Source organism: Helicoverpa zea, chromosome 17, assembly GCF_022581195.2.
Source record: "Helicoverpa zea isolate HzStark_Cry1AcR chromosome 17, ilHelZeax1.1, whole genome shotgun sequence".
Lineage (NCBI taxonomy): Eukaryota > Metazoa > Arthropoda > Insecta > Lepidoptera > Noctuidae > Helicoverpa > Helicoverpa zea.
Genome location: NC_061468.1, coordinates 12,019,381 through 12,046,415, shown reverse-complemented (window position 1 = coordinate 12,046,415; position 27,035 = coordinate 12,019,381). Strand labels below are relative to the sequence as shown.

The 27,035-nt window shown below is 39.6% G+C and overlaps 1 protein-coding gene across 2 annotated transcripts; it reads left to right on the top strand.

Annotated features, from left to right (window-relative positions):
- Nucleotides 1-142: 142 nt before the first annotated feature.
- On the top strand, nt 143-26,589 carry LOC124637915 (E3 ubiquitin-protein ligase AMFR-like). 2 transcript variants are annotated; one of them, XM_047174643.1, is made up of 8 exons: nt 143-690; nt 10,214-10,471; nt 14,916-15,068; nt 15,332-15,442; nt 15,733-15,911; nt 16,531-16,641; nt 16,715-16,842; nt 25,186-26,589. In XM_047174643.1, the coding sequence occupies exons 1-8, from the start codon at nt 409-411 to the stop codon at nt 25,545-25,547; spliced, it is 1,584 nt and encodes a 527-aa protein (XP_047030599.1). In that variant the 5' UTR covers nt 143-408; the 3' UTR covers nt 25,548-26,589. The 2 variants fall into 2 exon arrangements, with proteins under 2 accessions (XP_047030599.1, XP_047030600.1); XM_047174644.1 differs by having other exon boundaries at nt 155-690; nt 14,916-14,964; nt 15,408-15,442.
- The last annotated feature ends 446 nt before the right edge of the window (nt 26,590-27,035 follow it).

Genomic DNA, 27,035 nt, shown 5'->3' with positions numbered 1-27,035 from the left:
CTATAACAATTTCTAAACGGTTGTAAAAATGTGATACCACACGCATTTTCAATTACCCAATCACAACCTAAACTTTTATCAGTTATCTTTTTCTTTGTTATTGTAATGAGTTCAGTTCAGTTGATATATGAATTTAACCTGTATCGTATATATAATGTGCAGTTGTGATATGCTAGATTATTTAAATGATGTTCATCACGTGCCTGTTATTTTTAACTAATCTAGGGTAATTGCTATATAATTTATGTGGTAACACAGTGTATCAGCCGTAGTGCGTTCGATGAGTCGTGTCTCACTATTTTGATAAAACTGCGTTATAAAACAATCCAATGTCATTAAGTTCTAAATTGTGGTGTAGTATAAGTGTTTATTTGCCACGCTAGAGTACATTAAATTTGTGTGTCCGTCATGCCTGTGACACTCGTAGACAGGTTGCCCTTGCCGAATCTCAAGGTTTACACCGCGGGAAGTGTTTCAGTGCTTTCGATCGCTGTTTATTACGCGCTGAGTGTGACTAGTGATCCGAACTGGCGAGCGAACGCGACGCTGGGCCGGCAGGACGCGATGGAGCCGGGTGAAGGAGAGCCGCGGCTGGTGCCGGCGCCGACGCACAACAACGCCACCAGGAACGTGTCCGAGCAGTTCGTGGACGTGATGACGTTCATGATGCAGGAGCCGCTCTGCATGTGGGTGAGTACTGCCCACTGCCGCACCGCCCACGCACTTCACGCGCAACTCTTGTTTGTTTTTCTTGGAGCTTATCTATGCTAATAAATGCTGATGTTTAATATCAGCCTTATTTTGCCAAAACTACGTCGCAAAACAGTATTATTTTTTGCGCCTGAATTGTTATCACAAATTATGATAATATGTAGGGCAACAGTAATGAGATAGCAGTGTTTTACGTCAGTCAAAAAGAGATTGATACAAAATGTTGGACATTCTTTATCATCAACACTGCCTCAGCAGTAAATTGGCATCATTATTAATAATAGTTAAGAACACCATCAGAAGAATGCATGATTCAGTAGCTGGTACAAACATATTGTTCTGCATGTGCTTTAACATCTGCCTGTTTAACTGATCCAATAGTCATTAATGATTAGTGAATCAATAATATTGAACAATAATTTAAATTTCATATGATAAAAAAATCCTAATCACTAGTAGATTAATTGAGTGTTAGCTTAATTGGGCATTAATTAAATAAAGCATCACAATATGAGATAAGTGTTATCCCAGCACTGTTTATTATTGAAGACTTCATCTTTACGAAAAAAACCAGTTTGAAATAATAAAAATATAAATATACATTATTATTTGGAATAAATGTAATAACTTTTGTTATGATTAAAGGCTATATGTTACAGCCTTTTTATCGTCCCAGTGCTGGGCACAGGCCTCCTCTCACACGGAGAAGGATTGAGCATTAATCAAGGCTATATATTTATTCAAAATAAAGGCTATATATTTAGTCTTTATTCTAAAGTTTATATATAATTCTGTTTTCAGTATTTGTTGTTATTTCAACAACAAATAATATTAAATCTGTGAAAAATTCATTTTTATGGCTGTATAAGATATAGGTGACAGACGGTCATTTTAAGGAAAATGCATGGTATGTTGTCGGTGAACTTAACAAATTTTGTTAGATAGAACTAATTAGTTAGATGGATCATAAGTGGACACTGTTTGATGTAAAAGTCTTGAATAGCTTCCAAGCATCACATAAAATGAATAAAATAAAATAAGTTTAATTTATAAATAGTTCACATGGACCCTGTCGGGCACAGCAAAATAAGTGGGATAGGAGAGAGGAAGCTCTTATCGGCTTAAGTTTTATTAAAAAATAACATAGATCACCTGAATAAATTGAAATTTCTCAGATGTTGAGGTAAAACAAATGGTCTTAATAATAACAATCGGAAAAACTAAGTTAATCTAATCTAATAAATACATGAAACTGCTGGTTATCTGTAATTGTGTCTTTTGATGATATTTTTTATTTGATTACTGGCTTCAATTAGCCGTTTCCTGAGGCACCTATTTCCTGAATCCTGATAATAAGTACAATAAGGCTATTGTAGTGTATTTTTTTTTTATTTTTAGTTAGCAGTTTAATCAGGAAGGGATTGGATATTTTGAGATTGCACTTTAAAAAAAAGCTGAAGGAACTTTGGTTTCAGAAAGCATTTTTATTTCTTATATATAAAAAAAAGCTTTCTGAAACCAAAGTTCCTTCAGCTTTTTTTAAATTTATTTAAATCCATTAAGTAGTTTTTGAATGAGAAAGTTCCAAGTTCCTCGTTTTTATGCAAATTGCAAATTTTTGTGCAACAGGTCTATATAAATATGGGTTATTATGAAACATCAATAGCTGTTTTGCAAGTTCTATACTTCCTAACAAATTTTAGCTCCTATAATTCTTTTGGATATTACTAAGATTACTGGTTAAAACTCTAATGCATTACTTTTTATTTTACTATTGTTGGATATTGTAGCTTGTACTCTGAAGTATCCACCTCAAGTATTGGGAGCCGTGCAAACTACTGCCCTTACCCAGATAAAATATAAATAAATTATGTAACTCGGTGGCAATGTACCTTCCCAACAGTCAATTTATATTTCAAATAGGGTCAGTAGTCTCAGAGCCCTTAGGGTCCAAAGAAACAAAAAGTTTCCTCTTTATTATTTTAACTTTGTAAATGTATATGCTACTTCCCTAAATAAAAGGAGGACCTGTTTGTTTAGTCCTGGTACCTGGACTTGTTTAGTCTGTATGGCATGTTTAGATCCAGTTCGAGTATGATTTACAAACAAAAATGGCCTTTTAATAGCACCTGATACTGATACGTAATATCGCAGCAGTAAACTTGGCACTAGCCATCAGTCATCTTTTAAAAAGTATTTTTCACAGATGATTATTAACCCAAGTGTGTTATTTGTCACTATCAGGATGTATCCCAGAGTCATTAGCCTTTGGCGACAAATGAAGTGCTAATAAACTCGGAGCCATACTGTGTGTGCCAATTGCTATAAGTTGACTTTGTATTACATCTGTAATTAAATAAAAAGTTAAGTAGTTAAGTAACCACAAATTATCGTTCTCAATAGGTAAACACTTAAACCGTAAACGGCATCAATAAAAAGTTTCGCGAAGCTTGTCCTACTCTTAAGTCAAGTAAAAGGCTTGCTTGCGTCTCTCGGCTCACCGGTGAAAGTAAATATTCAGGTTCTGAGCTAAACCTACCTGCCTGCCGTCGCGCCTGCATTTACTAAATATGTAGCTAACATTTTAGTTAAAGAAAACCACATCACGCTACCAATACAAACAGCCAATCTTTGCAACAGGTATTTATATTCAATGTAGCGAAAACAAAAGTTCGGACAAGGTGCATAGTAATTATCCAACCAACCATCCTACCTAAACCCAAAGACTGTACTATGTCAAAATAATATTACGCAGGCTGTATTATTATTTTGACATAGGTAACATTACGTAGGTACCCACAGGAATGGATGTATTGTCATCCAATCAAGCCTTCGCTAGATACAATTAAGAACGAACAACTTAAATCAAGTACCTACCTGCAATCAGTAGCAATTATTATTACTCCATTCATATGCATACATGTACCTACATACGCACGTGTCATGTTAAGCAACAAGGAAGGTATCTGGACTAGCCCATTGACATTTCATATTATAAACAACATTATTAAACCTTTTATTTTTGTCTGGAAGTTTCTGTGACCAGTAAACATTATTGAGAGTGGTGGATAAAAAACAAAAGCATCCCGAAAGGTCACATCGTCAGCCCGACGCTATTTATGTTCTCCGGTCATCGTCATTTGCGGACCCTTCCGGATCTCTACGTTATTTATATATTTATTAAAGGTTATCCTCACTTTATGCCGCTTTCCAGATTATTTTCGCAGAAAATCATGATGAAGTTAAAATTCAACGTTTCAATTTTAAGCATACAAAAAAAAGTACTTTTATTATGTATTTATCATAAAAATCATTTTAAAAAAGAAGCAAGGGATTAATTCAAGAAATCGATTCATTAAATCACGTGATAAAATATTTTATTGACTGGTGTTGCACCCTGTATCGATGGCTACTAGCATGTGCGATGAACTCTAACAGACTCGCGCAAGGTATACGAAGAGACATGGCGAATGAAAATAAGTAGGTAATTATTCTGTCTTTTTGATAACCCAAAAATATCGGACACGTATTTTTTCTTTTCTCTCACAGACAAATAACAACGAAGATACAACACAATTAGTGTTACGTAGGTACGTCACTTTTAGGTAAGTACATACAAAAACGTGAAGGAAAACATCTTGAGGAAACCTGGACTATAAAGTCTGAAATCACCAACCCGCATTGAGCAAGCGTGATTAATGCTCAATCCTTCTCCGTGTGAGAGGAGGCCTGTGCCCAGCAGTGGGACGATAAAAAAAAGGCTGTAACAGTAACATACAGAAACATAAATTTGACGTCACAACCCCATACTCCCAATATTTGCTATAATATATGCTTAGTTGAAATAAACAATGCGTGACCAAAAAAATTTTGATACTTAACTATTTTTTTCCCTGTCTTTACACCTGTTATCTAAGAAGGTAGTATTATTTTTGGAGGCTGTGAAGATACTTATTATAGCAAGTTTATCTATTCAAGGAAATACAAAATAGTTACATGCATTGAACGGACCCCCCTCGCTGAGCAAGTGCGTGTCGCATTTCACAAGTTTATCTTGTAGCAAGATACGCTAAAACTGAAGTATTTAATAATGAAGGGAGTCCGCTTGTGAACTGCCCATCGACACATGGTTACACAAACCTTGATTGGAATGGTTAATGAGAGTTAGTGTGATTTTCAAACTTATTTTTTGTTAATATTTCTCCAAGTAAGCAAACATCAAAGTTACATGCAAAAAAATTGCCTTGACATTTGCATAGGTACTTGGGGAAATATTAAAAAATACAATTTTATTAAATATGGTATATTTATAGCGATACGGGGGCGATTTCAGATTTCATAGATCTTAAAAATCGTGTGTTTTTCGGGCTCGGTTTATAAATGCGTTGTTTACAAAAATATGCCAGCGATGTATTTGCGAGCGGTGCCAAAGCTATCGGCTTGTTTGTTCGAGGTCGGCACACGTCACCGCGACATCGCCACGTAACGCAGTAATGTGCTCTCTATTACCGACTAGTAAACAATAACAAATACTTGCACACAACTGTGGGATGGAACATGGCGCACCGCACCGCACAGCGCACCGGCTTGCACAATACAATATACCTACCAATATTTTTGTTCTAAACGCGACACGGGAAGCTTTTCTAATTTTTAGGGTTTCGTAGTCAACTAGGAACTCTTATAGCTACGCTGTGTCTATCCGTCCGCTCTTAATCTCAGTGATCGTTAGCACTAGAAAGTTGAAATCAATCACGCCGGCAAAGTGATAAAACAAAAAGTTCTATTACCTCCTGACAAAAAAAGAATCGTGACACGTAAAAGTGGGGATTCTTTTTTGTCATTCCTACCTTAACATGAGATATCAAGACGAACAGGTAAGTATTTAAAAATTAATGGGGTTATAAATATACATATAATAAACTACAAATTACTTATTTATTTTGGACTTGATTCATTGAACAGTTTTTGAAAATTAAATAAAATATTTTCCGAACTAAGTTCGTAATTTAGCTGTATTTGCAAGTATTTTAAACTCAGTTTACATATTTTATGATCCTGATCATATTTTCTTTCAAATAGTTAAAAAGGAATTACACAAATCGGTTCACGCAATCCAAAATTACCACCGAGAAGCCAAATTTTTACTTTACTTGTTACTTCGGGGAGTTGAAGGGGTCGTCGGGATAAGTATGAGTTATAATCAGGAAACTCCGGAACCCCACGATGAGCATGGCCCGACACGTTCTTTGCCTGTTTTTTATAGACATACAAAATACAGCAAGGAATCGGTTGCAGAAAGTTCGATAATTTTCCAGTAGGTACTTAATCAACAAATTATTTTTCTTTAACTGTAAATGTTCATTACAGTACTGAAAACAAACAAGAACATTGACCGCTTGAGACTAGAAACATTATAATAAATAAATAAAAATACCATCCGCTTGCCAGACGAGTACGTTAACATTAACTGTTTAGCATAATTGTACTTTTGTGTTATATTAGTCAAAGTCCCTCGTTGCGTTGGAACTTCTCCGCATTCCCGGATAAAAATAAGCCTATCCTAAGAAGTGCTCCTCAAAAAGCGGCCTATCCGACTCTATAATAATAGATAAGGACCCGTCTATTTATGTATTCCTGATGCCTGGCACTAGTGAGAGAATTCGTATACTTGGGATCGATAATTACCGATGGAGGAGGATGTGATAAAAACTTCAGAGATGGACAAGTCGGCAATGAGCAAACTGACAACAATTTATCAGAACATTACACAGGGTATATCTAACAAGAGCAACACAACACCAGACCTGTGCGGACATTGGTCTTCGCGATATTTATGTATGTGTCCGGAACATCGCGTACCCGTGCAGTTGACCGGAAGAACATGTTGAACCTTTGAAATGTGCTCTTGGAGGACAATGTTGCGTATATCGAGGATTCGAACAAAAACCATCACAATAGATTTGTTGGTTCTTGCTGCAACGAGCAACTGAAAACTTAGGTTTAGTTGGCCATGTTGCCCGGCGAGAACCGAACAACTTGAATAAATTAGTCGTTGTAGGTCAAATTGGGGGTTAAAGACGACGAGAACGTTCGCCTATCCGTTGATCAGACCAAATAAAAGACGTGAGGCCAGAACATACCGGACAAAGAGAAAAACATTTTTCCTTCAATATTTGCGCAAGGGGAAATATATTTTTCCTTAAACTTTTCGATGTTCCTCTCGTCACACGTGTCATCATCGTACCCCGAAAAATACCGAAATATTTGTTAATTGATATTTTGAACGAACTTATTCCCTTTTTTATAGGTAATTTCGTTAATTTGTATCATTGGTTTGAGCAGTGCTTACGTAAACGTAACTATTAAGTGATCTGTGGTAGTACCTGGATGCGGATATGAGTTGCTTGATTGTTTATTATAATTCTGTGTAGATGCAACCGAGATAATGTTCAAGCTAAGTAATCAGCTAATTAAATAGTGATTGTTTTATTAAGCTTGTGGTGTGCCTTGTTACCTTGCCGGTGACCTAGCAGCCGACTGCCACCATTAACATAAGGCCGCTTCTCATTGCTTTGTTTCCTTCATTGTTGGAAAGGTTTAGGTATAGAAAAAAAATGGGAGGGAAGATATATGTAGAGGGAATCAATATTTTTAACTACACCCACAGTCAAAACTGACACTGAAGAGGATTCAGCAAGATGCAAGCATTTCTTTACATATGCTAATCCACAGATCCATCGTCTCGCGAAAAAGCGTAGGCTTTTATTATAATTAATTGGAAACCTCAATTTTATTGTTCTGATGTGCAGCTGGCTATGCAACATAGCCGTGTAATGTTGTAGCACACCTACACTTGTACACACAAGTACATAGACATAAGGCCTTGCCACGGTTATTACCGCCGTTGTTATGTTACCAAGATGTAACAATAATAACTTAGTTGTCTCCTTGTGAGGCGACAAGGTTGCCTGACTGCTGCAAAGTGCAGAGCTATAGTAAAATTTGAGATCTGTGAATATGTCACACATCCATGGAAATGATGGCTTTTCCAGACTTACACTAATGTTCTTTTGGATATTAAAAAAAAATTGTACATAAAAAGTTACGGAAAGGAAAGTAGGAACAACCAAAAAATGTTTGCTAACACTGCAGAACAACTGGGAAGTTAATAAAGCACACAAACAAAAGTAACAGTGAAATCCTAGGGAAAATACAACAGGAACGAATATAAGAACGGAGAGCAGTGGTGGAGAGCCACGCCAGTGTCGTACTATACGCGCTGTCGGCAGTTGTACGTGATGCAAGTGTCGGATGAGCATCGTCAACGTACAGGTTGAGTCACCCGCGGCTCGCGTGCCGCGCTCCACGCACTGCCGGACGAGTCGATGACCGTGCTCATTACAGGCTACGCTTAGCTAACACATAGCAACATTACTATTACAATAACAATTAATCATTTAAAAGAGCTTCATTTAAAGGGGAGTTTGACCAGCATTAACCTACTGATTTTTTTTCGTGTAGCTATCATTCAAGCAAAACACGATCGGTGACTGATGTCTGGGCCTCATCTCCAGCTTCAAAATAGTTTCAAATTGTAAACTTTCCTGGCAACGCTAGACAACCTGGGATGTTGCCAGCCTTACCTGAGTATACCTTACCTAGGTAGAACGCATAGCAAGTCTATGCTCGCGATGTGAAAGTGTAGCGCGTTATTCATGTGGATATTTATTTGTGGCAACTATAGACATAGATAGATAGCCGGGTATAGCCGAATTTTGTAGAGACTGACTGTAACGAAGTTATCTTGTCATCCTAGTAAAAAATGCGATCAAAGATTTCGAAGAGCAAAGGAAATCCGCACTGGACGCGAAGCGTGTTACTCTTAAGGCTAAAACACCAGTAGTCATTCATTATAACTACGTGGACGGTATCCCAACGTGCAGCCAATGCTCGCGCACGTTTACACATAAAATAGGGTACTGCAGCCATCAAAGGGCGCATAGAAGAGCTGATCATCCTAGCTCTTCTCTCAATGATAACTGAAAGCAGTCACCATAGCCGAAATCGGCAGGGAAGTATATATATCTTGTCATTTCCAAATTTAGATTTTTAAGTATTCAAGTTGTGAAATGGTTTGAAAAATCAAGAGCGATTAATACTTTAGAATATTTCAGATATTTTTACAAAAGTATAATATCTGTTACGTATTGACTTTAAAAATATTTTGTATGAGATACTATTTAATGGTCAAATTCAAATGAAAAGTTAATCGCCTGTCGTGCCGAACATGTGTGCCACAATAGTTGACAGTTAAGACTTATATTTACGAATTTGAACCTCAGTGTGCTAGAAATTATCAGAAGTCTTTAGTTGCAAGTCTGATATAGATTGTCAATTTAATTGTAACAAATCATCACAACAACACTAAGAATAAATATTGCAGAGACCCTCTGACTTTACAATGTCACCTTACAAAATAACACAAAATAAAATAACCTTTGGAAAGTCAGTGAAGCAGTGACTCAGTGTCCTTCAAGCCCTGTAGAACTTGAATCGGCACAATAAAACATGTACAGTGATCAAGTTAATAATAAAATATAGAAGTGGTTTACTAAGACAAGTGGGTAAAGGTCAGCCGCCGCAAACTGGTTGCTTCGTTATTGATGCATTGATCTTATTATTACCGGCTCGAGATGTTTACTCAGCTACAATCGAATAAACACGCGTGTTCTCTCCGACATCGACGTGCTTAGTGTCTGACGCACCTCCATTCAAATATGTACGAGTTTGTGCTCTAATCTTTCTTACTCAATATTTTTAGCAAATTACATGTTTCTATAGTTGTACTGTGGATGACAAATAGTAATCCTGTCGGAAAGTTATTCAGCCGAGACCAAACACGTTTCTATCGGATACGATGCACGGACACAATGCACGTGCAATTTCATTTTCAGCAAGCATAACATTTGGCAACTGTCGTCATTTACTTCCACCAGTTCCACTAGTGATAGGTACAATTACTTCTTCTGCTTATACTGTCTAGATTGTCAATATGTTTTAATTTTAATGAAATAAATAACAAAACTGGTACAATTTTCAATACAGTACCTCTGATGAGGTTGTTCGGGCCGTTGTACGTCAGCACACAACTTAAACGCTATTAAAATACAACCTGCGCTATTTTCGTCACGGAACTTGAATCTCATATGTTTTTTAGGGCCCAATCAGGCTATAATTGATATTAATTCATTATTGTTATATCGTGGAAATACAGACTCACAACGCAACACCAAAAGAGACCTATCACAATTTTTTCTAACACTTGTTCCGTGAGCGCTCAAGAGCGATGAAAAAGAGCCTCATTGCGAACCGTAAAAAGTGTATCTTTTGCAAAGAAGTTAAAATTCGTAAGACAGCTGTGGATCATCATAGCCATAACCCAGGGGCATAGTTTTAGTGATAAATTCAAAGGCTACGACAAAGGGCACTTGTGTTGCAGACGCTGATCAACATCGCGTACTGCGCGCTGGCGGTGTTCGGGTTCGGCGTGCAGCGGCTGGTGTTCGGGCAGCTGCGCGTGGCCGAGGCGCAGCGCGTCAAGGACAAGTTCTGGAACTACGTGTTCTACAAGTTCATCTTCGTGTTCGGCGTCATCAACGTGCAGTACATGGACGAGGTGCTGCTCTGGTGCTCCTGGTTCACGCTCGTCGGCTTCCTGCATCTGCTCGGACAGCTCTGCAAGGATAGGTACGAATATGTGAGTACCGACTTTTCATATACCTTATCTAAGTCGTACAATCTTCCTGTTGTTGTTGTTTTGATAACACATTATGGTAATGCTATTGATTGAATTTAAATCAGATCTGACTCATCATAGGTATGTTATTAATCAGTAATTACAAAGTTAATCAACGTTTTCGTCACGTCTTCAAAAATAATTATTTCCTACATTGTTTGTTAATTTGTAACACATCTAACTAACAATAATAAAACATTAAAAGTAATGACGAAAATAACAGCATGATTGTCTCGATCGCGCAGTGATCGCGACGCGGAGAACACCACAGACACGCATTTAGGTACTTTGTAATAAATAAACTAGCTTCCGCCAGCGGCTTCGCCCGCGTAGTATGTTGATGAAAAGTAGCCTATGTGTTAATCCAGGGTATCACTAATCTACATGCCAAATTTCAACCACATCGGTCCAGCCATTTTGGCGTGAAAGAATAACAAACATACATCCATACATTCTCACAAACTTTCACATTTATAGTACACTAGCTTTCCGCCCGCGGCTTCGCCCGCGTGGAATTCGGTTCACCCCTCCCGCTGTGGGTTAGCAGCGGTGAGGGAGTGTCAGACTCTTACTGACTAAAATCGTCGTGTTCCGTCCTAGGCCTTTTATATACCAGGGCCGCGGTACCTCTTTCGAACAACCCGCAGCCGCGGCTGGCCCTGGCGCTACTGGGCCCCACTGATTTCAAAACAGACTAATTCGCGGCGAACCTTAACACCACGATACAGAAAAGCACAACGCCATCTATCGAGCTATCGGGAAGCTCGCGATTGAACAATGAGCTACAGGTTAAAGCGCGAGATATCATTGCACTTCTTACGTATCTTAAAAAAAACAACGTCACCACGTTTTAAAAAGCTATCATTCCACTTCTTATGTATTTTAAAAACACATCGTTACCACATTTTAAAAACACCCAGCGCCATCTATCGCATACCTCAAGAACGAAATAACTTAACTAATACTTATACCAATTAGTAATTCGTTGAATTATAGTTAATTCAGGATAAGTAGATGTAAAAAAAAACAGTTAAGACGATAAAACAAATCGTACGTCATCCCTCGGGAATTCCTCATTTTCGAGGATTCATTATCGTATCATTTAGCTTCTAAATTTATATGTTCATATTCGTTTGCAATATATAAGTAGATGTAAAAAAAAACAGTTTAGACGATTAAACAAATTGTACATCATCCCTCGGGAATTCCTCATTTTCGGGGATTCATTATCGTATCATTTAGCTTCTTTTACATGTTTATATTCGTTTGCAATATATTACCTTGTTTTAAACGACACACAGCGCCATCTACAATCCATCCATCAAGCAAACAATATTTTTGTTTTCCCTCGGGAATAGCTATTTTTTTCGGGATAAAAAGTACCCTATTATTTAATCCGGCCTTCTAACTTTACGTCTGCAAAATTTCAAAGCAATCGGTTCAGTAGTTACGGCGTGAAAGCGGAACAAACAAACAAACAAACAAACTCACTTTCCGATTTATAATATTAGTAAGGACTAGCTTCCGCCAGCGGCTTCGCCCGCGTGGTGTGGAGATAAAAAGTAGCCTATGTGTTAATCCAGGGTATCACCTGTCTACATACCAAATTTCAATCAAATCGGTCCAGCCGTTTTTGCGTGATTGAATAACAAACATACATCCATACATTCTCACAAACTTTCACATTTATAATATAAGTAGGACTAGCTTCTGCCAGCGGTTTCACCCGCATCCCGTGGGAACTACTTTCCGTACCGGGATAAAGAGTAGCCTTCCTCGATAAATGGGCTATCTAACACTGAAAGAAATTTTCAAATCGGACCAGTAGTTCCTGTGATTAGCGCGTTCAAACAAACAAACTCATCAGCTTTATAATATTAGTATAGATATATTAGTAGGAAGTAGGATCCACGATCATTATCCTAATCAAGACTTGCTAACTGGAAACAGACAGACTGAGAGGAGGTTGTTAAACCGATTGGCAACAAGTGTATTGCAGATTAATTTTGGGGAATACTGTAGAATCGTTATATTTATTTCAACTTAGTAAAAAAGTAATATCCTTTATTTACAGTTTCCCATGAATTATAAAAATAACAAAATTATATAATAGTGATTCATTCACACCGGCCGGTGCGCTTAACACCATGTATAGGCTTTTAACAATCCTCAAAACTATTACCATCTTATTATAGAACGACATTATCTTCCGAGCATCTACTTTTACCAGTACCAGTGTTTTACAAGGAGCGACTGCCTATCTGACCTCAACCCTAAACCCAGTAACCCCTTAGTACGACTGGTTGTCAGGTTTGCTGATAATTTAATATATGCAAATCTCAGTGACACTTTAATTTGTACTTTCTCGTCCGCAAACATTTCAGTATTAGTTAAGTCTCAAAAATACTTTTTATAATTGGAATGGTAATTGCAAGTTGTTGAAACCGTTGGGGCCGGTAACATTGTGTTCATATGTAAACTCGTAACATGGACGCGTTAATGACTCTCACTTAGCAATGATGCGCCGCATTACTGCCGTCACACGAGATAACAGCTAACTCAAACAATAGCATGCACCTCGCAATTTAAAGGGCGACGCATTGTCTGACCTGCGCCTGCGCCACGCGATAATATATTGAGTAACGACACTTATTTGGTCATTCTTTCCAGATTATAATGTCGATTGTTTGCAAGACAAACTAACCGCCAGCTTGTCACAACAGCTACAGAGTAAATGTTCCACTGTACGGGGTACAGGTGCAGAGGTTTAATAACGTTTCCCAGTTATTTTGAAGGACTTGCGGACCGCGTTAATGTATGCTACATTTTATGTACAGACAATAAACAAAGTCAACACAGTCAGTGCTCCAGTTGACTAGTGTATCCCCACCGAAATGTATGTAAACCTTGTGCGCCGGCCCCGACCCAAACACAAAGCCGACAAGGAACTTGAATATTTTTCATAACTAATACTGTATGTAATGTACTTCATTTTAATTAAATGTTTCACCTGCATTACTTATGTATGACGTACCTACGCACTTCATGCAAGGCTTTGATGTGCAACCTTTTAATCAATACATCGTAAATATATGCTCCGTAAGTTCCGTAACTGAGTAACCTGATGAAGTATATTTCAACGTTAGTTACCACGATAGGTTATGATGTTGAGGTGCGTTGTCATCGTGATTTGCTGTTAAACGAATCTAAATGATTGCCACGGAGGTACACGTGGCTGTGAAGCGGCACTTGAAAATATTTTACTTAAGTACCAGAGAAACAGAACCCCCTAGCTAGATTACATATAGGTATAATGGTATTGTTTTTGCGGAAGAAATATACCTATTTTGTTAAGGTTAAAACGATATCACAAATTGGGATATCTTATCATAATATTAAACTCACACAGTACGATTCCGATAAAAAATTATGACATCGTAATCGTAGCAGATCGCTCGCGGCCTCGCTAAGAGCGAACTAACCGCTTACATTCAACTCTTTAATCAACATACCATTCCTCATACAGCCTCCAGGCTCCTCCAGCCTCCACGTTGTTAGAATATATTTCGACAGTAAGCAATTGCATAAAAGTAAAATTACAGGATGTGAAGTAAATTAATTCGCTGTAGAATGCGATAGCAGTGTTCGGATCCGGTCGAGAGGAACAAACAACCGGTAGACAAGAAATGTTTGTTCATTGTTCAGTGGCTCGAGTACTGGAGCCGGCCGCTACTAAACTATTGCTGACATTATTAGAACTCACGCCAGAGGATGCTCATCATGTTCAGGAACAATAATTAATCGTGACGGTACATTTTACCGTTATGTACTCACAGCTTTATATGAACGAAAAAGCTTTTGTAACAATTACTACTTCGCAGCAATAACACATAGGAGGTTATAATATACATAGATATAAATAAGTATAATAGATTTAAAATATTGTAAATTGTCTTTCTGAGCTTGATACTTTCCCTTGCTTACGTACGAGCCTGTCTGTGATGCCATCAAAGAGAATCGTACACGAGTTTGTAGAGGTTGAGACACATGCACATTGCACAGCGTTAGAGCTGCGTGTCCTATCTCCGGGAGATAATATCATATCGCTGGATCGCTGCAGCAGGTAGCGACGCGCGCACGCGCATTACCTTACAACATGACAGCTTGTTGCGAACTACACGCTCCTATCCAGATAACCGAAATCACAACCAAATGTTATTCAATAATGAAAGTAGGTGTTTACAAAGCGTTATTAAGCGTTAAAATATTGCGCAATCGAATATCGGATTTAAAATGATAATCATATAGGTAATTTATGAATGGAGAGTGTTTGATTTGGCTTTCTCTTCTGGCAAAATCCATATGTATGTATGAGGTGGAGTGGTTACATAATTGTGTGGTGCAGCTGTCGTCGTCGCCGAACACGGGCGGCTGGGCGCACGTGCGGCTGGCGTGCCTGCTGGCGGGCCTGCTCACCGCCGCCACCATGCTGCTGGCCGCCGCCACCGCCTTCGGCCTGCCCGCCGGCCGGGACACCTTCGCCTTCATGGCTGCCGAGGTACACGACTAATCGCACCACTACCGTTACCCGACATCTACAGTTCTGCATTCATAATTATTGTATAGTTTTATTCAATTAGCTTGTTGACCTCCAAAGTGCAAGGCTAAGATGTTCTTTGAATGGAGTAATAATTTAAATCGGGTCAGTAGTTACGTCATGCGCTCAGAATGTGACACTAGCGAGGTAACAGCTGGGCCTTGAATGTGTAACGCGGGTCACCAGGGTTGCCGGCAGTGGATGAGCGTGCGGCTTTGTTGCAGTGCGTGCTGGTGCAGGTGTCGGTGCTGCACGTGGCGGCGCGCTACGCGCTGCAGCTGCGCGAGGCGGACGTGGCAGGCCCGCTCGCCTACTACACGCACCTCATCTTCGACGTCAGTCACTTAGCCAAGGGCTAACATACTTTATTTTGTTAAAAATATGTAACTTAAATAAAAAAGATCAAAATAATTATGTCAAAAGAAGAGAATGTTAGACATGTGTGTATCACTCGCTTAAAGAATCTTTTATGCTAAAGCAGCATTTGTTTATAAATGTAACTCATAAATCTGTCCTTATTAAGTATATACAGTAAACTATTGATCAGTAAAGTTCGTCGACCTAATGGTTTGAGTCGATTGAATGCTAGCTATCAGGTTGAGTTGTTGCGGTGTGTTGCGCGCAGTCGGTGGCGCTGGTGGTGGAGCTGCTGCACGTGCTGCACATGGTGGTGTTCAGCAACATGCTGGTGTCCATGGCGTCGCTGGTGCTGCTCATGCAGCTGCGCCACCTGCTGCACGAGCTGCAGGCGCGCCTGCGCCGCCACCGCCTCTACTCCGAGCTCGCCACGCACATGAGCCGCAAGTCAGTCCACTCTACACACATCATACCCTTTGCTAAACAAATATTCAACTCATTCATACAATACCAAAGTATATCGGGTGTGTCCTTCACAATCACATTCAATTAAATGCGTAAGTATACTGGTTAATATATGTCGATTAACACAAAGGAAAAAGGAAAAGTACGTAAAAATAAAAAAAAATGTTTTTTTGAACAAAGTAAATAGAATAAAAATGTGCGAAATTTTGCCTTGAAAACTGACAGCTGTCAACTGATCAAAATATTTGATACTCCTAAATTTATCTCTGCTTTACACGTGATGTTTTAATTTAAATTATAAAAACGAAAAATGATTCCTGTGGTTAAACCACTGAGTATCATAAAGAATATGCGATAGGATTTAATGTGATTGTGAACGACACACCCTGTATACAGTTTAATTATCTTGAAGAAATTAAATACGCGTTAAAATCGCTGTACAATGTCACATTTTTTTATTAAAAATATTACAAACAAAGCTACCAATCAAAAGTACTAAATGTGACTTTTTTCATAAAAAGTATAGACAAACTGAGTAAAGCTAGTCGTGGTCCTTAAAAGCAATGTAGTTTACAAGCGAGTCTCTGTCCGCTGTCCGCAGCTACCCGATGGCTAGCAAGGAGGAAGTAGAGAAGAACCAGGACAACTGCGCCATCTGCTGGGAGCCCATGAAGGAGGCTCGCAAGCTGCCCTGCTCGCACCTGTTCCACAAGTGAGTGTCGCGGCGGTGTGTGTGTGTGTGTGCGGGGTGTGTGTGTGACGGTACTGACGCGCGCGTGTTGCAGCTCGTGCCTGTGCCAGTGGGTGCAGCAGGACGCGTCGTGCCCCACGTGCCGCCGCGCGCTGGCCGGCGCCGCGCGCGCGCCCGCGCCGCCCGCCGCAAGGCACCCCAACCATCTGTTCCACTTCGACGGTGAGTACCATGTAGCTGATACCACTGGGAAACTGGTTTTTTATATTACCTATTTATACCTACATTAACATATTTATATTCTAACGTTAGACAAGAACATCCATACGAATAATTTGTCCGCTTATCTATACTAATATTATAAAGAGGAAAACTTTGTTTGTTTGTTTGTTTGTTTTGTTGTAATGAATAGGCTCAAAAACTACTGGACCGTTTTTAAAAATTCTTTCACCATTCGAAAGCTACATTATCCACGGGCAACATAGGCTATATTTTATCCCGGTACAGGCAGTAGTTACCACGGGACACGGGTGAAACCACGGGAAAACGGCTAGTGTTATCTATAGACATCTTGTTGACGTATTGCGCCAGGTAGCCATCCTTATTGATGTTAATCGTTGAAATGACAACGCTTTTGCTCGTATTTTACCTACACCTGTACTAATATTATAGAGAGGAAAACTTTGTTTATTTGTTTGTAATGGATAAGCTCTACTCTACTATATAATTACCGATTTTGAAAATTTCACCATTAGAAAGCAACATTATCTGCGATTAACATAGGCTATATTTTATCCCGGTAACCGTTAATTCTACAACACAAAACCAGCACAGGAGAAATCAAAATAAGCAAAAGGAACTGTGTTACAATATCGTCGCCAACCACCGTTCTTCTCGGCGATCAAGCAGCAAATCAGAGCGGACGAATTGTTTTGAATGGCATCTCGGAGTTCAGCCCAGGAGGCTGTTGACTGCTCAACCGGACAAATCCCTGTGGATGCCTAGAGTTTAAGGCCCCCAGCCACTGAAACTGAGTGCTCGCTTTTTACAGGAAGTGGTGGGGATCCAAACACAAAGCTTGGCTTATGTTATATTTTATAGAAATATAAAAACCTAAAATACGTACAAGTTAATTTTATAAGGTAAACTTTATTCATAACTAAACTAGCGACCCGCTCCGGCTTCGCTCGGGATAACAGTATTTCCCCACTATTTCATGTATTAAAGTTATGTAACCTTTCTCTTTAATCACTCTATCTATTTAAAAAAACCGCATGAATATCGGTTTCGTAGTTTTGAAGATTTAAGCAATACAACATACACATACACAGGGACATAGGGACTTTGTTTTATAATATGTAGTGATATCTGTAGTTTTGACGATAATATGTTCACTGCTGTTGTTCAGTACCTAACATTTTGGTCTATGTGTGGGTCCACACTGAGACGACGGGCGCGAAGTATCAAACATATGAAACTCGCCTTTGCGTCCATATTGAAGTGACTAAGGCGGAAGCCTAGTGGGATGGGACTGAGCGAGTCAGCGAGCGTGAGTTTCAAATGCTTCTATCTTCGCGTTCTGGCCACACTACGGGCCCAGTCATCGAGCGACCCAATGCGCGGACGGCGGGGGTAACAAACCAGTTCGATCTTGTCGTTCGGCGTATGTGCGTTTATATTTGTTTGTTTAAAAAATGGCGGTGAATACTGAATCGTTCATAAGTGCAATTCAATCTCAACCACCGATCTGGCAAAGCAAACATCCACACCACAATAATCGCACAATAACAAGAAAGTTATGGAGTGAAATAAAAGAACAATTTCCTATAAGTCAAGGTGTTGCACTCCTGATGTACGTCACACCGCTACAAGAGCTCGCGCCTTCACTGTGGCCACCCCACGCCACCGCTCGCCGCGCCCGGCTAGGCTCCAGTCACCGCGCTTGCAGTGTGGACCCACACTATGACTTTTAGATGACACAAATAAATAATGATTTTTAATATTGAATTGTAATGAAACCACTATATAGTTTTCAATCCCTTGAACTACATCTAATCTATACATATAATAAATCTGTAAAAAACTGTGTCTGTACATTGAATATATTAAAAAAATAATAATTAGATTAGTTTAGTTTAGAAACAGTAATGGAGCACAAATCCAAAAAAAAAATTCTGTCTGTATGTCTGTTTGTTTGTACACGCTAATCTTCGGAACTACTGGACGGATTTCAATGATTTTTTCTTTGTTGTATCAGTATTAAGCCTGGTCAACATATAGGCTATAATTTATCTTCGAAACTTGAAGACCTGATGCAGAACTCCAACAGACCAATAAAACTATAAGAGATACAAATATGGTGCCGTGGCAAAAATTGTTTCATTTGATGAGCATTTTCAGCTGAGATACTAAATTTTAAGATCTGGGACACCTGATGTGGAACCCCAAGAGCCCAGCTTCTCTGTACCATATACAGGTATGACGTTTTAGCAAAAGTTGTTCAATTTGATAAGCACTTTCTATTGACTTATACAAATTGAAGATCTAAAACACCTGATGTGGAACTCCAGGGGCCCAGCTAGACAATAGCATATAGAGGTATGACGTTTTAGCAAAAGTTGTTAAATCTGATAAACATTCTCTGTTGACTTATAAAAATTGAAGATGTAAAATACCTGATGTGGAACTCCAGGAGCCCTGCTACTACCTGGACTATATGAAGATATGACGTTTTAGCAAAAGTGGTTCAGTCTGATAAGCACTCTCTATTGACGTATAAACATCGAAGATCTGGAACACCTGATGTGGAACTTCAAGAGCAATACTACACTTGAAATGTATAGAAATGAATGTTATGAAATAGGTATGGTGAATCAAAAAAAGTAATTAGTCCGTCTTTTAGATAACCCTAAAATAATGGACACGCATTTTTCTTTTCTCACTCTCACAAACAAATAATAACGAAGATACAACAACGCTTGAATTAGCGTCAGCGTCATCAGCCTCAGATGTCCTGCGGTGCCTATATCTCATTATTATTGTCGTTATTATCTCAAGAGCCTTTGTCCCAATTATGTAAGGGTCGACTTCCAGTCACGATGCAACTGAGTACCTCCACAACCCGGTTACACGCTCAACCCAACACCCCGGTAAGACTTACTGGCTTCTGACTACCCATAACGACTGCCAAGAATGTTCAATGACAGTCGGAACCTACAGTTTAACATTCCCTCTAAATAACGGTCATTGGTATCCAAAATATACGTAGAAAGTACATACTCACTTAGAAAAGTTGCATTGGCAGGCACTTGCCAGACCTGGAATCAACGACGCACGCTCATACTTGAGAGATTAGTTCTATACCCACTAAACCACTACGAATTCCACTAAGTCACCACGACTTTGTCATATATTTAATGTTTTTTTACGTAATAATACGTGTAATATTTTTGCCACACACAACGTAAATGCGGACTAATTAGAATCACTACTTTTATCCCTATGGTCGGTCATGTCTATTGCGACTATTCAGATCTTGGATTTTGCTGACCCCGTAGTCGCTGGCATAAGGGACAGGATCCGCGTACGAAGTCGCGGGCAGAAGCTAGTATTACATAGAAAAATTAGACTACTACTGAATTGTTGTTTATGTCCAGATTTACGATTCGAGTTGTCAAATTAATTACGCTGCCCAGTGCACTTCCAACCTGGGGCACGATTCCGCTACATGCGATTCACATCCGACTGACGACTCAATTACGAGTGAGGCGTATGTGGCATTCCGCTATTTTTTCTTTGAAATAAACTTTTTTATCCTTTTTTGTCATTTAATAATGAATCATTTGTAGGGCGCGTTCACACGACACGCGCACGCCACCCGCGTCCAACTCGCATTGAAATTTGTTAAATAAGAATTTGAGCCTTATAATGCATCAATAGATCTCAAATTGCATTTATCGAGGTCTACACGCGCACGCCCCGCGCCCGCCTTGCGCCAACCCTGCACTCGCCCTGCCCGCGCTCTGCACCCTCCCCGCGTACGCGTTGTGATACCTGGAAGCCACTATGCCTAGTGAACGAAGTAGTCCATGCACTAGTAGTTTATGTTGGCGCGAGGCGTGTGCGAGGCGGATGCAGCGCGTGTGCGCGTGCACGGGTGCTGTGCGTGATCGGCGCGGGTCATCTGAATACGATTTTAATTACGATTACAATATGATTGTAGAGCAAACTACCTTATAGTCCAAAATCACCAAAAAGGCAAAATGGCAAACCAATCGAATACCGTTGGAATACGTCTTATAATAGTAGCAGAATGCCCGATAAGGTTAAATAGCTATTGCGATTCAATTTTGACATTATTAATTTAGGAGAATCGGGCCCCTGAAGTTATGTCAAAATCGCACTCAATGACACAAAATATTTGTTAGGAAAAGTCTATCTAATACTAGGTAATACATATATATCTATGCCTATGGATCAAAAATGCCTCACGCAATACCATTAAATATGCAGTCACGGAGATCTAGATATATCTATTATCTACAGTGATATTATAAAGACGATATTTCATTGTTTGTTTGAAACTACTTGTCCGATTTGAAAAATGTTACACATTGGGAAGCTACATTATCCTCAGTGAACATAGGCTATATTTTATCCAGGTTCTTTGAGGACGTCTCTCGAAGTAATTTATAATGTAGCTAAAAAGTGCTTAGTGCACGTAATTAAACTCTTTGGTCAATACAAAGACGTTTCCAAAGAACAACAATATGTTGGAGATATAGTTATATGTCAATGGTTGGAGATGAGTGACGTTTGTCATAGCAGTAGTTGACATGAAACAAAATTCCCGTGAGAGATGAAGTGAGGCACGGGAGGCGCTCGCCTGGCGCCCCGTGGAGCCCGCGTGGATGCGCCGGCGCCTGGCCGTGTGCGCCGCGCTGCTGGGCGCGCTGTGCGCCGCGCTGCTGCTGCTGCGCCGGCGCTGGAGCCCCTCAGGTCAGCGCCGGCCGCGACCGCCTCTCGCGCCTCTCCTCTCTAGGTACACCCGTCTGTCCACTAAACACTTTACTCTATTCAAATCAAATTCTTTATTTCAGACTTATTTTGTACATATTTATACCTGTTTGTATATATTACAATTTACTCAAACAAATCATTAGATTAGGCATTTGTATACAGCCGAAATAAGTGGCAAGTAGTAGTAACAATACGTAATAGGCTTCTGTACAATTACCTACAGTCAGGAATGATAAATAATGCAGTACTTATATGTACATCTTTTCAAGAATGACTTTTCCAATGATTTCACTCGCGTCCCGTGGGAACTACCTACTGCAGGTACCCGGTTAAAATATGGCCTATGTTAATGATATGTATAATAACCCCGCAGCCCGCAGGGCATCTGAGGCGGATGACGGGGAGTAGCGACCTCGCGGGGCTATATATACCGAGTGCTCCAGGGAGAGTATACTGTCCCCCATCTCCGGCCTGCCGGAGTGAACCATGACGGGGGATAGGTCTCCCGCCTCTTGGCTTGCCTTCATTGGCCGACCAGAATAGAGTCGCTAGGGTTAGCAGCCCTGCTCGGAACCCTCCGAGCAGCCTACCCAGGTGCCTCGTGGTAAGTGGCGAGTGGGCTGGTGGATGCTGGACCCACAGGGAGCGCGTGATCTGCGTTTAAAGTCCGCCGAGGTATCTTCACCCTTCAGCCACTCATGCACCTGTTGCCCTCTTGTTCAATTTAGCGACTGATTCCCGGGGGCCCAGTGAGTGAGGTGGCGAGTCTCCACCTGCCATTTCTACATGTATTTTAATACATTGTCATCGGCAGGTGCCATAGTTTTCGTAGTTTCCCCATTCCTAGTCCATTAGGATCCCATCACAATTATAGTCCAAGTAAAGGGTGATTTTTTAGCTGGTATCTTTTTGGCAACACTGTTTTTGGTAGATCACGCGTGAATCGTGTCTTGTGTCATTGTGAAACTTGTTCAGTATGGTCTATAATTTAACCATGAATCAACTTACGAACGAACAACGCTTGCAAATTATTGAATTTTACTATCAAAGACGACAATGGCCGAAACGTTACTGTGAATGGCGGGCGTTACCGTGTGATGATTGGCGATTTTTTTTGCCCAAAATGGAAGAATTAGACATGCCTGACATGTGGTACCAACAAGACGGTGCCACATGCCATACGGCACGCGAAACAATGGCCTAATTGAGAGCAGGCTTCGGTGAACAGTTTAACTCACGTTTTGGGCTCGTCAATTGGCCGCCTAGATCGTGTGATCTAACGCCTTTGGACTATTTCTTGTGGAGCCAGCAACGATTGACGTACTGGGAGCCAATATTGAAGCATTTATTCGTAATATACCGGCTGATATGTTGGAGAAAGTGCCGAAATTGGGCCTTGCAAATGGGCCCTCTAAACCGGAGCCGCGGCCAGCATTTGCATGAAATCATCTTCAAACATTAAATTATATCCCACCCAAAACAAAAATGTGAAAGACTGCCAAGTTCGATAATATGGGAACGCTTCGCCTATAAAAGAAGTGAGATCTGAATAAGTACCAAGTTCCATACACATACCTCAGTTAAAAATAGTTACTTTTTAATGATGCTACTTGGCAAGTTTTCACACACCTTGTTATAAACCTACTAAATGCAATGAATCAAGTATTTAATTTTCTATTAAAACTTGCCAAGTAACATCATTAAAAAGTAACTATTTTTAACTGAGGTATGTGTATGGAACTTGGTACTTATTCAGATCTCACTTCTTTTATAGGCGAAGCGTTCCCATATTATCGAACTTGGCAGTCTTTCACATTTTTGTTTTGGGTGGGATTTCATTTATTTTTGTAAGGTTGTTTATTTTATTTTTTTCATATGACTAAGTTAGTTAAGGAAATGACTCATTTATACTATCTTTCAGATTTTTTAATATGCACGCTTCTTACAAAGAAATGAACTAGATTTACCAACTGACTGACATGACATGTTGTCATATATTATGTTTGTGGATCAAAGTTACACATTCGTTATTTTCGAAAGTGACTCACACTTGGCCGTTTTCAGATTTTTACTTTACTTTGACTAAATACAAACCTTTGTTACGAATTTCAGATCGGTACGACCATTCGAAGATATATTATATAAATATAGATAAATTTAGTTCGTTTTAGTTCCTTAGGGGTATAAAACACCTTCATTATTTTAAAACCGACTCACACTTGACCATTTTCAGATTTTTCTCTTTACCTTGACATAAAGACCTACCTCCATGCCAAATTTCAAGTCAATACGACCATTGGAAGTGGTCTAGGTTTTTGATGAGTGAGTCAGTCAGTCAGTCAGTCAGTGAGTGTATAGTAAAAATAGCGATTTTCTGACGTCAATATCTCAAGACCTACAATAGGTATATTAATGAAATTTTGTATTTTAGATAAGTGAGGGGGTCTCAACAGATACTTGAAATTTGATATGCGTAAATAAAATAGATTTTGAGTTATAGGGTGTTCGAATTTGGCCCGAAATGGTTCGTGTAATATAACCCACGGCCAGTGTGTCGCTTTTTTTGCTCGAACTTGGCGGACACACTGCCGTGTGTCTAGATTGATCGTTCCATCGATTCCAATAAAGATTTCATCAAATTTTTCAAGTTTTTTGTGCTTTTTTTGAAAATCAAATCCTATACCTCTTAAAAAATCACCCGTTAGTTTCATCCATAGTTAGCAATAGTTTAGCACAGAACCGGGGATTGTCCTTGGGTACATTGCTATAGTGTATACGGGGATTATCGTCGGTTTTGTGTCACCATTTCATTAAAGTTGTGTCAAAAGGGCTTCAGCGTGTTGGCTTCGGCCCCACGGTCGCCTCCCAAAAATCCAGGCCTCTATAGTCCCGAGGTCTGGGAGAGACATACATGTATAATAATAATAGGTATTTAATAATTTAATAATAGGCCTTTATTTCCATGCAACTTGCATGGAAATTATGCACATAAAACAAAAACTGAATGAAATCCAAATTAGTGTGTGTATGCATGGTCTCGCTCTGGGTATAGGCCTCCTCCAGCTTTTCCATTTTTTTTCGGTTTTTTGTTTGGTTTCATTTCTTTCACCATCCAATCTTCTGAATTTCATCAATCCAGCGGTCCTTGGGCTTGCCTTTGCTCCTTGAAATTGCCTTTCCTTGCTTGAACGGAAAAATGGTCTATTTTACTCAGGGATAATGTAGCTTCCTAACAGTGAAATATATTTTTTAAAAACATTTAAGCATTTTAAACATTTAATTTTGGTGCCTCTAGGGAACAAACAAACAAAAAATATCTCCTCTTCATTAAAGAAGTTCCTGTAGATGCAGTGATGATCTTCCACGTACATATTATACTACCTACGGCTAGCTTCAGACTTCTCAAGATATTGGTACATATGTGGGATGCGATGTACATATTGTGTAGAGTTGTTTTCCAGTCATTCTTCATAGTGCCAAATGAAAGTCGACCATTAATTAGCTATAGTAGTGAAAAGAAATGTCCGACTCGTAATGCATACACAGGGTCGCGGTACGTGTCGTGGCTGCCGAGCTTCTCGGTGGAGGTGACGCGCGTGCCGGGCGAGGCGGCGCTGGCGGGCGCGCAGCTGGAGGCGGCGGCGGCGCAGCTGCAGCTGGTGTTCCCGCAGCACTCGCGCGCCGCGCTGGCCGCCGACCTGGCGCGCACGCGCTCCGCCGACCTCACGCTCGACAACATCCTGGAGGGCCGCCTGCCGCGCCCCGCGCCGCCGCCCGCGCCCGCCGCGCGCTTCTCGCCGCGGGCGGCGGAGCGCGAGGCGCTGCTGCGGCGCCGCAAGGAGCAGCTGCTGGCGGGCGCGCGCCGCCGCTACCTGCAGCGCGCCGCCGAGCGCCCGCCGCCCAGCTGAACCGAGGCTGATCCCGATGACGTAATGTGTGACGACCCGACTCTTTACTTTTAGTGTGTAGCCATAACTATTGATTTAATGTAAATATTTCATCCTTTGTGATATTTTAATTAGTGTATAAATTAGTATGTCCTCTTACATCGACGAGCCTAGCTGTAAAGTCGTTTCAATATTTTAGTTAAACCGGCGGACGATCCGTCGAATGGCCTTATTATTAGACGCTTGTCGCGCCGATTTATTTTTCTATTTTATCTTTGAGAATGTATTTTTCTAATTAATAAAAAAATATATAAAAATATGATCGTCCATAGTTTGTAGTCGACCATTAAATTGTACACGAACTTGTAAATTATTAACTAATACCAGTTTGATCTCCCTTTAATTGTAATTATATGTTTTCAATTTAGTATGTATTTTTATAACGTCATTAATTCAAGTTAAACGAGGCGTATTTATAGTGAGCACTGGAAAGTGACAAATATACAGATATGTTATTAAACAATCCTAATAACAGAGTCCACACTGCTCACTGCTCACTGCTCACTGTGAATAAAGACAGTTCTCAAAGTAACATGTCTCTTAGATATAATAATTTGTGTCTCGCATCTATATAGTAATATAATAGTTTAAGAATTTCGCCGAGTTGCTACTTTGTAACACAAAGAACTGTGTAATTACAATTGCTTAAAAAAAAAATACCAAATTTTTTTTATGATTTTTATACTCGGTTTATTGATTACTCGTTGTCTCACTATAAACCAATATTTATTAAAATGTGATATAATAGTAACTGAGTAAATTATGTAAATAAGTGGCAAACTGACTTAACTATGATAGTACTAAAAATAATTCAAACATGGAATCGACTACACAAGCCACTAAAATGCCAACACCCCACACAAGAGACACAAGTACTTAGTTATGATAAAATAATTGTTTTTAGTTGTTGATAAAGCCACAGCTTTAGGTTACTGCTGACACATTTACAATAATGATGAAAATTTATTCATGACTAGTCAAAATAAAATAATATTACAAATAATTTGGTTTATCATTTTTTATGACAAATATTTGCATAAAAGGACCTTTTAACCCACATCCCGTGGACTGCATAGCACACCTGGATAAAAATTTACCTAGTGTTTCTTAATAAACTGTCCATTTAACACATTTAACTTTACAAATTGGTCCAGTTCCTGAGATTAGCGCATTCAAGCTAACAAACTCTTCATCTTAGTATCACAAATGTGAGACAGCAAACTAAACAGGGGTTATTCCCGTTCGGTAACACCCTTTCTTCAACACTGTTGACGATCGGGAAAAAAAAGTTTCGTTCGTTCACAGTGTTGACGAACGCTGGTTTTTATTTTTAAAATATGGAAAGACTTGTCATGGATTTTTAAAATGTTATAATAGATTATGTTAGATCTTTTGAAACACAATTAACTAGAAAATAAAAGTGGCCTTATCATGTGCATAATAACCATT